Source organism: Strigops habroptila, chromosome 3 (genome assembly GCF_004027225.2).
Source record: "Strigops habroptila isolate Jane chromosome 3, bStrHab1.2.pri, whole genome shotgun sequence".
Taxonomy (NCBI): Eukaryota; Metazoa; Chordata; class Aves; order Psittaciformes; family Psittacidae; genus Strigops; species Strigops habroptila.
In genome coordinates, this window is record NC_044279.2 from 74,851,170 (window position 1) to 74,863,421 (window position 12,252).

Sequence of the window (12,252 nt, forward strand, 5' to 3'; positions counted from 1 at the left end):
GATGACGTCTTAAATACAATGGGCAGAGGCTTAGCGACTTCAACCACTAGTTTCCTCAGGACCTGCAGATGCATCTCATCAGGTCCTAGGGACTTATGCACCTTCGGGTTCCATAGATAGTCTCAAACCTTACATTCAGGTGTTCTCCTGCTGACCTGAGCCTCTCCAGGCTCTGGGCATCTCTTGCTAGCGCTGGCACCAAACTGGTAGGAGTGGGATGGATGGAGGTTCCCCTCTCCTGGCAGCTTCAGTTTAAAGCCCTCTTCACCAGGGCTCTTGGTCATTTGCTTTCAGTTAGTCCTATATAAACTATGTTCTTCAGTTGATACAACTCATCTGTTGCATGCTCTGTTTCTCTTGTCTCACACTGGACATCCAGACTCAAGGACTGCACCACAAGCCATAGCCAGTGTCACCCAGTGAGGCAGGCACAGCCCTTCGTAACCATGGTGGTTCTCTGCAGCCACAGCTTGTCATCCTCTGAGACAGCCTTAGCCAGATAAAAACCTCAATCGGGCTTTCTTTAGAGACTGGAGGAGTAGGAGGGAGAAATGCCTCCAGAGAGTAATTCATTGTAAGCCTGGCTTTTAAACTGGTAAATATCTCTAAGCTCTAAGAAAGGCTGATGGTCTCTGACTAACCAGAGGAAATTGCTGAGACTGCGAACTTTTTCTCTTGTTTTGGCAGTGGCTTTGTCTCTCTGATCCATTTATTCCCTTTGTAATCCTAAAAGCAAAGAGGTCATGCCATCTCTGCTTCTCAGATGGGGGCAGATATAACATGGCTTCTCCATCAGAGCCTCTCAGGATGTCTTTGGAAGAGTGGATTTGTTGAGCTCTGGACTCCTGAGCCCTGTAGGAAGGCATGAAAGCATGGCTTTTCCTCTACTCCTGAACTGGGAGCACACCAGAACAAAGCGAAGGAAAAAAACCAACCCAACAAGCTACAGCAACATCTCTCGACCCTCTGAAGGCTCATAGATAGCAATTATCTTTCAAAGGCTTACTTCAAAAGTAATTTATTATTTTACTAGCTCTTCACTAAGAGATCAAATAAAGCCAAGATGCCTAGTCAAGTATGTTCCTATTTTATTTTGATACCATTTGAGGAACCCGATTTGCCACTTTAAATGCTGGAGAAGACAGCTGAGTAGGAGTTTGGGCTGGGTGAAGCCAGCTAGGCAAGAGTTTTGCATTTGGTTTACAAAAGAGATTGAGTAGGCTGAGATTCCAGGCTGATGAGATGGTCTCTAGGATGACTACACTTCTCTTTTGGCAGAGAACTTGTACCCTCAACATGTAAGCTATAGCGATGAAAGAGGAACTCATTCTCTGTAGCTCTGCAGGACTTGACTTTGCTGGGTTTTGCAGCAATTCCTCCCATGGCAATGATATCAGGATGCTGCTCTGCTTAGATCTAAGCTACACAAATAGTTGACCAGACACCAAAGATGGCAGCTCTTGGTCCAGGTTTGATCTGAACCAATGACTTAGGAATGGAAAACATCGTATCTGACTTAAAAAACTTGTCTGAGCCATAAAAATACTCCTCTACATTTGCCAAAGAGAAAGGTCTCAGGACCTAACAAAGAAATCCTGGTACTGTGGTCTAAAAAGAACTTAGTTCAGGTTATGACCCTTTAGCAGTTCACTACCACTGCAGTGTTTCAATGGTGCTATGCCAAGACATGCTCTACCTCCCCAAATCTAAAGCTGTCTGCCAGAGCTGCTGCTTTCCAAATTCAATCAATGGTGTTTTGCCTTTATGTTAGCCTGGGAGCCCCAAATCCACCTTCTGGTCAGGCCTGACCTGAATGGGAGCTGCTGCCTCTCGCAGATGGTTGCAGCAAGACTTATCTCATTGCCTGTGTTGTGGCCTTCAAAGTCTGTTGGCACAGAAAGTTGTACAGATGTGTCAAACCATGTGCTGATGGCTGCTGTGCACGGCACGAAGGAGGGAAGCATTGTTCTGAGGGTGACAACAGAAACCTCCTTGTGCTCTGAGTAGGACAAGAAAAAGCAAAGCATCTCAGGAATTCTTCAAAAGCTGCAGGAATTGTTGGATGAAACAGACAAGGTAGCTGTAGGAATCTTTATGATTGATGAAGAATAAATTTGCTCAAAGAAAAAGACAGAGAATTGTGGGAGACCTGAAACTATATTTGGATTTGGGAGACTGTGCCTCCCTTCCATTTTCTTATTGCCAAAGTATCTTTAAAATCTCAAACTGTTTTTCTTCCTTGCCCCCCAACTCCCTTTCTGATTAGGAGTTTTAAGGGGCAAATGCTGAAATAATACTTAATTTTGAAACTTTCACAATCTATCTTTTTGACATCTTTTAAAACAGACTTGTAGATCTAAACTATTATTTCAGGTCAAAAAGGAGAAAAAAGGAGAGTCAATAAATAGTGAAATAAACTGCAAACATGATTTTTCTCTTGATATTGAACAAACACATTGAACTCATCCTAATTTTTGTTTCTTTTCTTTTTTTCTGACCCTCAGTCCCCCCCACTTTCCACTTGTTTGACCTTTTTTTACATTTTTATTACCCAGCCCTGGTTTTAATTATTCATTTATTTAAATATTAATGAAAGAACAGCAGTTACACATTATTCTTATTTCTTAATCAAACCAACCAGCAATCCTAACATATTGTCTTCAAGGTTGAGGGATCAGGAGAAAGTATTCCATATGGCAAAAGAATTACAGGAATTATGGACAGAAAGCCCCTACTTGGGAAATGAGTCAGTCTGCTTCTGTCTAGCAGAAAAGATCGGCACGGAAGTATAGAGCTTTTAGAAACAGCTTATGAATTTACAGCTTGCAAAGTAAATGAAGTCTCTGGGTCTCTCGTCCACATACACTAACTCAGTCCCCACATATGCATACATACAGGTCTCTGGTGGAAAGACCGGGAATGTGCAGTCTGCAGTGCATATGAACTTTCTGTTTAGAGGAGAAAAGAAAAGATTTTTTTCAATAGGCACAAAATCCCACCCCCTCAGCACCCCTCCTTCCCCTGTGTCTGACACTGACTTCAAGGGAGGAGTTGAGCCAATTATCTGTGAGTCCTACAGAAGGAAAATCTGCAATTTGCCAGTAGTTGTGAGAGCGAGAGGGAGAAAGGCAGGGAGGGAAGAAGAAAGACTTAATTGGCAAATGTAAAGAAAAGCCCCTTCTGTCTTCAAAAGAGAATATTTTGAAGCAAATTTCGGACCAGAAGAAAAGAAGCTCAGGGGGAAGGTGTGCCAGGCAAGACCTGGGTAAGTGTAGGTTCACCACAGACAGCTTCCATGCCCCCACCGATTTTTGCCCATAGGGTCTGAGGTGGCTTAGAGGCAGGGTGGGCCAGCTGGATGCACCCACGACCCTGCTCGACCAGGTGACGCTTCAGAGACCCCTTCCCCACAGCAGAGCCTACGAAACACAACTTGCAAGAAAAGCCGGTGGGAGTGGGAGAGAGTCTGCCTCTCCTTCTCTTGAACTGAGGCTGTGAGGAGAAGAGCTCATCTCACCAAAGGGAAACCTATCACTGGTCCTGAGACCCTTCTTCAGCCCTTGTCAGTCACCAGATCCAGTACCTGCCATCCATGGGGGAACGTGCTGTGGAGCCCTGCGGTCCTTCCAAATCCTGCTAAGTTCCTGGGAAATACTGGTGAAGAACTGAGCCCAGAGCAAGCAACGTGGGATCCACAGAGCAACAGCCTTTTACAGCAGCAGCCACCTCTGATTAAAATTATCAGCTTCACCAGACTGTACCAAGACGCAGGACTGCTCCTCCAAGGAGAGAGGTAAGAAAGCAGCATGGAGTTTAGGGTAAAAGTAGGAAACAAACATCCCACAGGAGTGATTCTGGCATGCATGAAAATTATAGGGATACTAGTAGTGATGAACAACTGCCAGGTCTCTTATGCATGATAAAGTCTGTGTCTGCCTATGTCCTTTTTAGCTGGGTGCACTGAATTACATTGGGATAGCAAAGAGACACAAACAGTAGCTGAGGACCGAGGAGTGCAAGTGAGGTGGGGAGCATACCCCTGACGGGAGGATGGAAAACTAAGGTGTAAAAGCTCCGGGCAGGTTGAATGAAGAATGTCTTCCTTAGATATCTCTACAGGCACTCAGGATCAAATTTGTCAGCACCTCACTGGAATTCAGACAAGCGCATACAGAGCATACAAAAGCAGATTCACCGTCATTAACTCTGATGTCTGCCTATGAAACAAGCAGTGGTGGCTAGCAGGTAGAAGATGACAGAGGGAGTTGAAAGAAATAGGGTTTAATGTTGATTCTGGGCTGCTTTTTCAGCTCTCTCTAGGTGTATGAGCTTTTCCCTTTATTAAGTGGAGATAACATTCATTGTCTACGTATCTATGACATTTTGAAATCTCTGTGCTGTACCAATATGCAATACTAGTGTAAAGTTTCTAGCATCAAGCCAGTGCATAAAGCAGAAGGTACCACTGGGAATTAATCTATGCTTAAGCATTTATTAAACTGGAAGGAAAAGAAGTAGATTAAAACCAGCTGGATGTTGTTTGTCTCCTTATTCTCTTCTGATTGATTTTGCTTTACTTAGTATATGAACATGTGGCCTCTCTCTGTTTCCTTTCTTCTGCCTTTAATCTTTTTCAATGTACATGTCCCTGTGCTCCCCCCACCCACCGCTGGGTGTGAAGGCTGAAGTTTCATTCCTTTTCTGAGGAGGAAAGAAGGCAGATTATATTGAACTGGAGAAAAACTGGAGTTGGGGGATAAGAAGAGAGCACAAACCACAAATGAAAGCTCCTGGTTCAGTGGCACACTCTGAGTCAGATTTGCAGCAGAGGTGATGAGATGAGTAGCAACTCCATGAATCAAAGTGCTGAAAAGCATCTTTCGACTTTGTGTGAAATGCAATACAGTCAGGAAAGCACAACAGTCCTCCTGACAGAATGCCTTGAGAGATGGAACAAGGACAGCACAAAGTGACTATTTAATACCTTAAAATCTGCATGTTCTTGTATCACTTCTTCCCTTCCAGTGCATCTACATCCTTGGGGCAAAGCGTCCTGAAATGAGCACGTCTGCACATAGGACTTTGCCTTTGATGGGGGTGGGAGGCAATGTGATTTAATGACCAGAGATGCAAGGGTGAGGAAAGGTGCAAAGGAGAAAGAATTTGAAATGTAGGGTCCCAAAGTCTGTTCACGTTTCTCATTTGTTGGTCTTTGGGTGGTCATTCAGCTTCCTCGTGCCTTGATCTTCCCTGTCTGCAGGTAGCTACGGTGCCAATTCCTTCTCCAAGCTGTTCAGTGTACTGTGGCATTAACTGAGGTCCAAAGCAGTGAAATAAATTTTGAAGTGGAGGACAAAAGTGCCTCTTGCACTAAAGGTGCAAAATTAACCCTCCAAACAGCTGCAGTGATGCAGTCCATCTCCTTTGCTGTGTGATGGGAGTTTCTCTAATCACCAACAGCTCAGTGGTTATCTGCCAATCAGCAGTATAATTTGTAGGATTTTGGCTTGTAAAGCTGCTGGCCAGGATCAGGTCCCTCAGCGTGCGTGTTCTATGCAGGACATATAAGGCATTTGCTTGAAAAGCACAACTGTGCTCACTCACAGATGCTGCTACACCAGGTTATACAAACCTGATCTTTGGCATGTGCAAACCAACACAATCCACTTGCCTTTTTGCAGCTACACTGGTCCATCCTAGACTGAAGAGCTGACTCATTTCTAAATAATGATCCTGGGCTGTAGAGAAGTTTGTCTTTTTTCCCCCCAAATCTATCTAGCTCCCTACTTTTCTCTACCAGCTAAATAAAACCTGAGAGGGTGAAAGGAAGCACCCCAAAGCAGCACTGTCACCATTTGTCTGCCCATGAATGCAAGACAGTATTGGACTGGCTACGTAGGAAAGGGCAGAGATAGCGTACATGGCAGTGCTATTTCAGAGACTGAATATAGTGTTTCTGTACTGTTGGAGATAGGTCCTGTTCTAAATAAAACAGAGTCCAGTTCAAATACCAGGTGTGCCTCTTGCTGTCATTCCCACCACAGCAATCCCAGCAGTACCATAACTCTGCACATTTGTGTCCATCCAAATTTATGTTCTGCCATTACTATCTGGCTCTAATAGTATGCTGTCCTGCCCGCTGAATATAATTCAGAGTGTAAGCTGCTCTGAGGAAAGCATTGCATTTTCTTCTGTGCTTTAGATAGGGCTGAATGTGCTGCTGGCGTGCAGCAAATTATAGCAATAATAATAATAAATAGTAGTGTTTTGCTGTTGCCTTGGGCTATAGCACAGCAATGATGCTGGATCAGAATTCCACAGACTTCTTTATTTAGCAGTGACTGTATCTTCGCTGCTGCTTTGGCGCTTAGCACATGTTAAACAAAGTAAAAGATTCTAAGCTTTTGACTGAGATAAGTGTCAGCTAGATAAAAGCTTGGGAGATAAAATTCACTCAAGGGAAAGATAGGAATCCAGATCTGGACTCAGAAATGATCTTTCAGTGTACATAAAGTACTTGCATTGTAATATTAAATAAACAACACTTAAGTTAAACAAATGGCACAGTGGGAACTTGATTATTCTTTAATAAGATCCTAGTAACCGAAATAAACTCTGTCAGAAATGTGCCTTCTTTGCTCTAACACATAGCTTTCCCCACACAGGGGTTATATTTTTCCCTTCAGCACACATTTGAACTGGTACATGAAAAACGTCGGAGCAACACTCTTTTTTTTCTATCAAAGTTTTCTGCAGCTGAGTGCTATGTCAAAATATGATCTCCAAAGTCTCAAGACTCATTTTATTTGTCAGGGATTGGAAATCTTGTCTAGTAGCTATGTAAGATGGCTGTCCTTTATTTTTTCTCCTTCTTGTACTTAGCACCCGCACAGACTGTGACACCCACAACAGCTGTGTATGTATAAAGACTGAAAATCCCATGAAATCTACGTTTTTGCAGTTCCATCCATTGCCAGCTCCCCTGCTGCACTGCTGATAGTCTGTTATAGGGAGTTCCCACACTACCAGTCCAAACTGCATGACTAAAATCTGGTTTCTAGAAGGTCACCGAAAGCACAGGTCTTTCTTTGAATTTATCATCGGCCAGTGCTATTTTTTGGCTCAAACTCCCCATATCAGCAATGAAGGTTGTATGGGACTAGCTATCTAAAGTTACTGAGATGTCTAGCTTTCATTGACGTCGAGCACAATTCTTGCTTCTGTCTGACTTTTGGTTGATCTCAGAAAATTAGTATTATGCGCAGCTCCTATTTAGGCAATCAAACAAAGCCATCAAGGCCCTGATGGCAGCTGCAGTGGATGCAGTGTATTGGGAAATCTGACCTCTGTGTTTATGTATCTAAATGAGAACCAAGCTCTACTGAAAAATCTGGTAATGTAGAAGTGACGCAGATGGTGGGAAGGAACTTGGTATCTAAGTTGAAGCACAGCTGATAAAATTAGCCCCTAATGTTTAAATGAAATAGCAAATTACAGTTCAAAACCATGCTATTTTCAGTGTAAATGACTTCATTTTTATATGACTTTAAAAGAAAAGAAAAAACACACCACCAACAATAAACCCCACTCCCTGGAAACGAGACTGAAAAAATTAAGCATTTCCAGAAAAAATATTTCTGTATGGACCATTGATCTACTAACTGCTGTGCTCCAGAGCACTGTCTGACAAGCTTGTGGTAAGGAGCTGCCCTATTTCATCCTCCATTTAGTTTCTGGTCTTTTCTCCAACTCTGCTATTTCCCCTTTCAGGACCAAGCAATGATGAAGACTATGTCCGGTGGAAACTGCACCCTGAATGTGCCAGCTAAGAACTCGTACCGCATGGTAGTGCTGGGAGCCTCCAGGGTGGGGAAAAGCTCCATTGTCTCACGCTTTCTCAATGGCCGGTTTGATGATCAGTACACTCCCACCATCGAGGATTTTCATCGCAAGGTCTACAACATTCGGGGAGACATGTATCAGCTGGACATCCTGGACACCTCTGGGAATCACCCTTTTCCTGCTATGAGAAGGCTTTCCATCCTGACAGGTGAGAAGAAAGTGGGGGGAAGTTTGCAGATGGGGAATGGTGGGTAAAAAATCATGAGGATAGACATTACCTTGAAAAACTGCAGCCTGGAGATGACTGTTTCCTGGGAGGTAGCTAAAAGGACCACTTGATTTTGTTGCAAGATTCGCTTCTCTAGAGAGATATTTCCTGGCTGGGATATTCCAGGCACTATGGGGAGTCCATTGGCCACAGAGGAGAAGCCCATTGGGTAAAGGTCTGAAACTGAGATTCCCCCCTGGTTTATTTCCCTCCTACCTTCCCTTCCTGCTCCATATCTTTTCATTGTGGTAAAAAAAAAAAAAAAAGCTGAAAAAGATCTCGTGGGCATAAAAAGCAGCAAGGGACAAAATAAAAATGTCGTTACAAGACATAAGCTGTGAAAAACAAATGTAAAATGCACAGAAAAGGATCCTAACAAAAAAAGTCAAAGATTATTTTTTTCCTAAAATTTCCAGTCTGATTCCCTTGATTTGATATTCCAGTAAAAGGATAGCTCTACTTTTACCCTTTCTCCTTAATCTGTGGTTAATCGAATGCATTAAAGGGAAAAAAGGGAAAATCATGGGCTCATTTTGTATGTTCTTATTGTCAAGCAGTTCCTGTTGCGATGAGCCAAGATGTATTCTTTAACTGTGAAAGTGACAGTGGAGATATATTCAGCCATAGCAAACAATGAACCCACTTTCTGGATTTGCTATCTGCGCTTCTAGCTAGCCAGAGAAACATGATGTTCACATCTGACTAGGCTAGTGTCCACATCCAGTGAGGTCCTAGGGCCAGTTTCTGGGATGCAGATGTGAGCTCTTGCCCCCGAAAGCTCTCTTAGTCTGTTCCACATGAATGTCATTCAAAAGGCAATGATTTGCATTATTTTATATTTGCAAAAGGAATTGTAAGTCAGGAAATGTCAAAAAGGAAATGCCAGGGGATCCGTGTCATTTATATATTTCTTTTTTTTTCCATGCTCTGTTTCTCTGGAGCAAATGAAATGACAGCAGAGCACTGCACAATGGGAAACCTCTCAGTCCTAACTTAGGTGTTCAGGACTGACTAGGTGTAAATCTTCAGTTCAGATGTTGCTTCGTGCATTGTACAATCAAAAGGGCAAGGCTGAGTGCCTATTAACTCTCCACTCACCCTGGTGTCAGAACAGGCTGTGTTTTATGCAGATACAAATGAAAGGAAGAAAGAAGAAACGCAGTGCAGCAGAGCTGAGATAAAAACATATTTACAAAAGAGATTAAAATGGGAAATAAATTGCAAGTCCAGTGTGAGCTAGGAACACAATCAGATATGGATGAAGTAACGTCATCGCCAAAAGTCTTTTGCATAGCCCTACAGGAAGGTGTGAGGAGTTGAATTAGAAGAACTGGAATTAATGTAAAGCTGAGTGAATAGATTCAAAAGGACCAAACAAAAAATAGGGGGAGGAGATGGCAAAGAAGCTCACTGCTTTTTTAAAATTAGCTCCTCTGACATGTGCTGCAAGCAACAAGCCTTTACAGTACCTCTTTGTAATTGCAGGGGATGTTTTCATCCTGGTATTCAGCCTGGACAACAGAGAATCCTTTGATGAGGTCAAGAGGCTCCAGAAACAGATCCTTGAGGTCAAATCCTGCCTGAAGAACAAGACCAAGGAATCAGCTGATCTTCCCATGGTGATCTGTGGCAACAAAAGTGATCACAGTGAAATCTTCCGCAAGGTACGTTCAGATGAAGGCGAGAACCTTGTCTCCAGCGATGAAAACTGCGCTTATTTCGAAGTTTCAGCCAAGAAGAACACCAATGTGGATGAGATGTTCTATGTCCTCTTCAGCATGGCCAAGCTACCTCATGAGATGAGTCCTTCCCTCCACAGGAAAATCTCAATCCAGTACGGTGACACTTTCCAACCGAAACCCTTCCGCATGCGCCGAGTCAAGGACATGGACGCTTATGGTATGATCTCTCCCTTTGCTCGCCGGCCAAGCGTCAACAGTGACCTGAAGTATATCAAATCGAAAGTTCTCAGGGAAGGTCAGTCCAGGGAGAGAGAGAAATGCACGATCCAGTGAAGAGGGCTTGCACTTCTGTCTGAAGTCATCATCCACATGCAGTGCCTTAAAGAAAAACGATCTGTGGAAGCACAGAATGGGCTTATGGGGTTCGAGAAAACCCAACATGGAGAAAGGATAACTTCCTGTGGATTCTGCTGAGTCACGAATGTAAATAACATCGTTCTTGTAAATGACTGGGAAAAATCACATGCCTGAGATACGAGTGCATTTCTCTGTCTGTAATGTAGCTCCTTGTCATTCCCTGGTTTGTTTAAAGAATACAGACCTGAGACGTAAAGACATTTGAACTTCATCCTTACAAAGAAAGTAGGTAAAAAATGCACAAAAGGCATTAACAGTTACCCAGCATGCAGCTCTTGCTAAAAGAGAGGAGGTTATGTATGTGCGTGTGTGCGTATCCCTGTGTGTCTGTATGTGTGTGTGCATGCATGTGTGGAGCACTCCTTTAAAAAAATGGGACTTGCATTTCAATGGGCAGCAGTCTTAAGAGAGGTTTCCCAGACTGGGAGTGGACTCTATATACAGATGCATGATTTCTGAGAGGACCTGCATTAAGAAGATATTGATTTTGTGTTTGCTGGGACAGTTACCATTTGATATGTTGGTTTGTATCATAGATTTTATTTGTTTGGTTTGTTGGGTTCTTTTGTTGTCTTGGGGTGGGTTCTTAGCAAAATCAGATGTCAAGTGCATTTGACATCAAAACAGTGTCTACTTTCTAGGAGTGAAAGGTCATCTGTAAAACTATAATATGTACATTGATTGACAGTGAAATTGTTCTGCAAAAAGCCAATACATTTGACTGCTTTGCAAGCCTGGTGTGATATTGTTTCTCAAAGCCTCACTGACTTTGAATACCGTAGTATAAATGCCACCCTTTGCCTTGCTAGCAGCCAGAGCAATGGTTCCATCCTCTGCCTGTACGAGCTGAGACTGACCAGATTCATATTAGACCACTTCAGAGGCAGGACTGGGTTTTCCTTCAGAATTAAGAACTGAACAGTTGTAGGACCATCTCCGTTGTATTTCTTCTGTTAACATGCCTTTAGTAATTTTGTTCATGGTTTTCCCTGTTGTCTGATAAAAGTTGCCTTGATGGAAAACTTTGCACTCTAGAAGGCCTTCAGAACAGAAGATCTGTGCTGGCAATCCACACAGGGCTGATCTAGCTGGCCATGGCCACATAAATCTGGGGCTTTGCATTCACTGCTTCCCTTTCTCAGCCCAGTCCAGGCTTCCTTGTCTTCAGCTCTCTCCCTGTTCTGCTTCTGGCTCTGTTGTTCAATGTGCTCCTGTATGCCCTCAAAGCCCAATATATTCTCTCAGCTGTGAGCTTTCCACTCTCACTGACTGGAATGAGGTGTGTGCACACGTAACTGTGGGCAAAGCATCGCCCCAAAACTGCACACAACAGAAGAGTACATATGTTACATATACCTCAGAATGACCTTCAGATAATCTTGTCCCTCCCTCACCCTCAAATTCTGTTCTTGGCTGTACCTGCCTTGCTGCGTCCTGGGCAATGCTGTGAGCTAGTTCATGCTATAAATTGACAGAAAACCAAGAATGATGGTTGTCTGTAAAAATTAGGCTGTGCGACTCAAAATCCCATATTCATTTATCACCTCCACCCTTCGTTGGTACTATATATTGACTGGTAAAATACACTGTTCTTTTATTCCAGTTGCCAGGGCAGCATCTTTCAGATCACACCCCCCCCCCCCCCATCAATAAATATGTACATGGTTTATGATTAAACTTGTTTTATTTATTAGCTGTGTCCTGGTCATTTTTACTTTCTTCAGGAGTAATGATCAAGGTCCTATTTTTCTGTTGTGCAGGTGCAGCTAGGCAAGTGAGTTGTGGGTTGAGAGCCTTGATGAGATCTCCAGTAAGTTCTGGAAGATCCTTTTATGTCCTCTAGACACCCGGGGCTACACATTTGTCTGTCTGGAGCAAACTGTGTCTCTATCTACATATTTCTTTCTATGTATCTATGTATGTACATACGTACATATGTATGTATGTATCTATCTACCTTTTTGCACGTTAACTTATCTATACAAATATCCTCACAAGCAGAAGCAGACAGTTACTTTTCCCCACGCTGCCTCTGATGCAAGA

The 12,252-nt window shown here is 43.1% G+C and overlaps 1 protein-coding gene across 1 annotated transcript; it reads left to right on the plus strand.

Moving 5' to 3' along the window:
- Positions 1-3,002: 3,002 nt before the first annotated feature.
- RASD2 (RASD family member 2) lies at positions 3,003-11,899 on the plus strand. Its single transcript, XM_030478023.1, has 3 exons — positions 3,003-3,793; positions 7,771-8,050; positions 9,596-11,899. The coding sequence occupies exons 2-3, from the start codon at positions 7,780-7,782 to the stop codon at positions 10,123-10,125; spliced, it is 801 nt and encodes a 266-aa protein (XP_030333883.1). The 5' UTR covers positions 3,003-3,793; positions 7,771-7,779; the 3' UTR covers positions 10,126-11,899.
- The last annotated feature ends 353 nt before the right edge of the window (positions 11,900-12,252 follow it).

Bases quoted from the DNA above. Each gene is read 5' to 3' on its own strand.
- RASD2 (XM_030478023.1), top strand. From the start codon at position 7,780: ATGATGAAGACTATGTCCGGTGGAAACTGCACCCTGAATGTGCCAGCT. The intron at 8,051-9,595 runs GTGAGAAGAAAG...TTGTAATTGCAG, and splicing joins AAGGCTTTCCATCCTGACAG to GGGATGTTTTCATCCTGGTA.